Source organism: Gobio gobio (assembly GCF_949357685.1).
Source record: "Gobio gobio genome assembly, chromosome: 12".
NCBI lineage: Eukaryota > Metazoa > Chordata > Actinopteri > Cypriniformes > Gobionidae > Gobio > Gobio gobio.
Genome location: NC_137105.1, coordinates 52,240,847 through 52,244,188, shown reverse-complemented (window position 1 = coordinate 52,244,188; position 3,342 = coordinate 52,240,847). Strand labels below are relative to the sequence as shown.

At 36.4% G+C, this 3,342-nt stretch overlaps 1 protein-coding gene across 1 annotated transcript in view; it reads right to left on the bottom strand.

Moving 5' to 3' along the window:
* Positions 1-1,311: 1,311 nt before the first annotated feature.
* Positions 1,312-3,342, bottom strand: part of lama2 (laminin, alpha 2) — a 149,735-nt gene continuing 147,704 nt past the window's right edge. The window contains exon 52 of the mRNA XM_079831286.1: positions 1,312-1,499. Coding sequence (XP_079687412.1) covers positions 1,345-1,499 — 155 coding nt within the window. The 3' untranslated portion in view covers positions 1,312-1,344. The remainder of the gene's footprint in view (positions 1,500-3,342) is intronic.

Sequence of the window (3,342 nt, the reverse complement as noted above, 5' to 3'; positions counted from 1 at the left end):
GGTTTCAGGTCTTCAACGCACACATGTTCAGTTTTATAATGAAGTACCGCATAAACAACATGAAGGAACGATAGATAGATAGATAGATAGATAGATAGATAGATAGATAGATAGATAGATAGATAGATAGATAGATAGATAGATAGATAGATAGATAGATAGATAGATAGATAGATAGATAGATAGATAGATAGATAGATAGATAGATAGATAGATAGATAGATAGATAGATAGATAGATAGATAGATAGATAGAAGGAACGAGAGAACAGTAGACAGAACGAGAGATAGATAGATGGATAGATAGAAGGAACGAGAGATAAATGATTGAACAAAAGAATGAGAAATAAAATGATAGATGGATAGATAGATAGAACGAGAGATGAAACGATAGATGGATAGAATGAAAGAATGAGAAATAAAATGATAGATCGATAGATCGATAGATCGATAGATAGATAGATAGAAGGAACGAGAGAACAGTAGACAGAACGAGAGATAGATAGATGGATAGATAGAAGGAACGAGAGATAAATGATTGAACAAAAGAATGAGAAATAAAATGATAGATGGATAGATAGATAGAACGAGAGATGAAACGATAGATGGATAGAATGAAAGAATGAGAAATAAAATGATAGATCGATAGATGGATAGAACGAGAGATGAAACGATAGATGGATAGAAAGAAAGAATGAGAAATAAAATGATAGATGGATGGATAGATAGACTGGCATCGTTGGTAACACTTATCAATAAGGTTCCAATTGTTAACATTAGTCAACTGCATTAATTATTAATGTCAACATTTACTAATACATCATTAAAAAGCTGCATGTGTTAATATTTAATGGACCTAACATGACCTAACAATGACTCATTTTATTTTTATTAACCAACGTAATACATTGTGTACAGTTGAGCTTGAACGTTTGTGAACCCCTTCAATAATTTGAACAAAATAAGATATTCTTGTACAGAATGCAGGTTATTTTGATTTAGTGCTGTCCTGAATATGATATTTGACATAAAAGATGTTTCTGATGATCCCTCTAATATTGTTTGAATTATTCACAGATTTTGCAGGGGGTGTAAACTTCCGAGCGAGGCTGTTAGTAAAAGGCAAAGCTTTAACTAAAGTGGACTAATGGGAGCTCACTGTGAGTTGATCAGGCGTTCTCCACTGACCTCAGACGGCTGGGGATCTGCTTTTATAGTCTTTGGTTTGTCCAGCTGTTTGTGTTTTAATATTCCTCCTGTTATTGGGCTATTCAGTCAGTTCTGTGAACATGTTGTTGCTTGAATTGATTCACTATATTTGGTGTGTGTGTGTGTGTGTGTGTGTTTAACTAGCAGGGCAGGTGAGCGGCTGAACTCCTCTGAGCTCCAGGGCTTTGTTCATCTGCACCTCCAGACTCTTCCCAGCTTTAGTGATCTTCACACTCCTCATGCAGCCTTTAAACGGAGTGTTTGTCGTGAGTCCGAACTGCTTGAGTCCCTCTGCAACACACACACACACACACACACACACACACACACACACACACACACACACACACACACACACACACACACACACACACACACACACACACACACACACACACACACACACACACACACACACACACACACACACACACACACACACACACACACACACACACACACACACACACACACACACACACACACACACACACACACACACACACACACACACACACCATCTCAGTCACTGATTTAAACTCATTAATCATGTCAATGTGTCTGTCCGCTAAGATGATCTAAACACACACACTGATTAAAACTGAAACCTGTGATCGTCTGTTCCTCATTTTTAAGAGAAGCTTCTGTATTGTGGGATTTTCCGCTCAAAGCTTCTCCTTTATCACTGATAATAATCACATCATTCTTCATTAGGAGGCTGAAAAATCATATTTTCAGTACATTTGGTATTTGTAAAAGTGTTTATAATGTTTAAATGACAAACGGCTGTTCCCAGAAGTCTATCTATCCGTCCATCCGTCCATCTATCATTTATCTCTCGTTCCTTCATTCTATCCATCCATCCATCCATCCATCCATCCATCCATCCATCTATCTATCTATCTATCTATCCATCTATCTACCATCCATCCATCCATCCATCCATCCATCCATCCATCCATCCACCCATCCATCCATCATCTATCTATCTATCTATCTATCTATCTATCTATCTATCTATCTATCTATCTATCTATCTATCTATCTATCTATCTATCTATCTATCTATCTATCTATCTATCTATCTATCTATCTATCTATCTATCTATCTATCTATCTATCTATCTATCTATCTATCTATCTACAATCCATCCATCCATCCATCCATCTATCTATCTATCCATCTATCTACAATCCATCCATCCATCCATCCATCCATCCATCCATCCATCTATCTATCTATCCATCTATCTACAATCCATCCATCAATCCATCCATCCATCTATCTATCTATCTATCTATCTATCTATCTATCTATCTATCTATCTATCTATCTATCTATCTATCTATCTATCTATCTATCTATCTATCTATCTATCTATCTATCTATCTATCTATCTATCTATCTATCTATCTATCTATCTATCTATCTATCTATCCATCTATCTACAATCCATCCATCCATCCATCCATCCATCCATCCATCCATCCATCCATCCATCCATCCATCCATCCATCCATCCATCCATCCATCCATCCATCCATCCATCCATCCATCCATCCATCTATCTATCTATCTATCTATCTATCTATCTATCTATCTATCTATCTATCTATCTATCTATCTATCTATCTATCCATCTATCTACAATCCATCCATCCATCCATCCATCCATCCATCCATCCATCCATCCATCCATCCATCTATCTATCCATCTATCTACAATCCATCCATCCATCCATCCATCCATCCATCCATCCATCCATCTACAATCTATCTATCTATCTATCTATCTATCTATCTATCTATCTATCTATCTATCTATCTATCTATCTATCTATCTATCTATCTATCTATCTATCTATCTATCTATCTATCTATCTATCTATCCATCCATCCATCCATCCATCCATCCATCCATCCATCCATCCATCCATCCATCTATCTATCTATCTATCTATCTATCTATCTATCTATCTATCTATCTATCTATCTATCTATCTATCTATCTATCTATCTATCTATCTATCTATCTATCTATCTATCTATCCATCCATCCATCCATCCATCCATCCATCCTTCCATCCATCCATCCATCCATCCATCCATCCATCCATCCATCTATCTATCTAT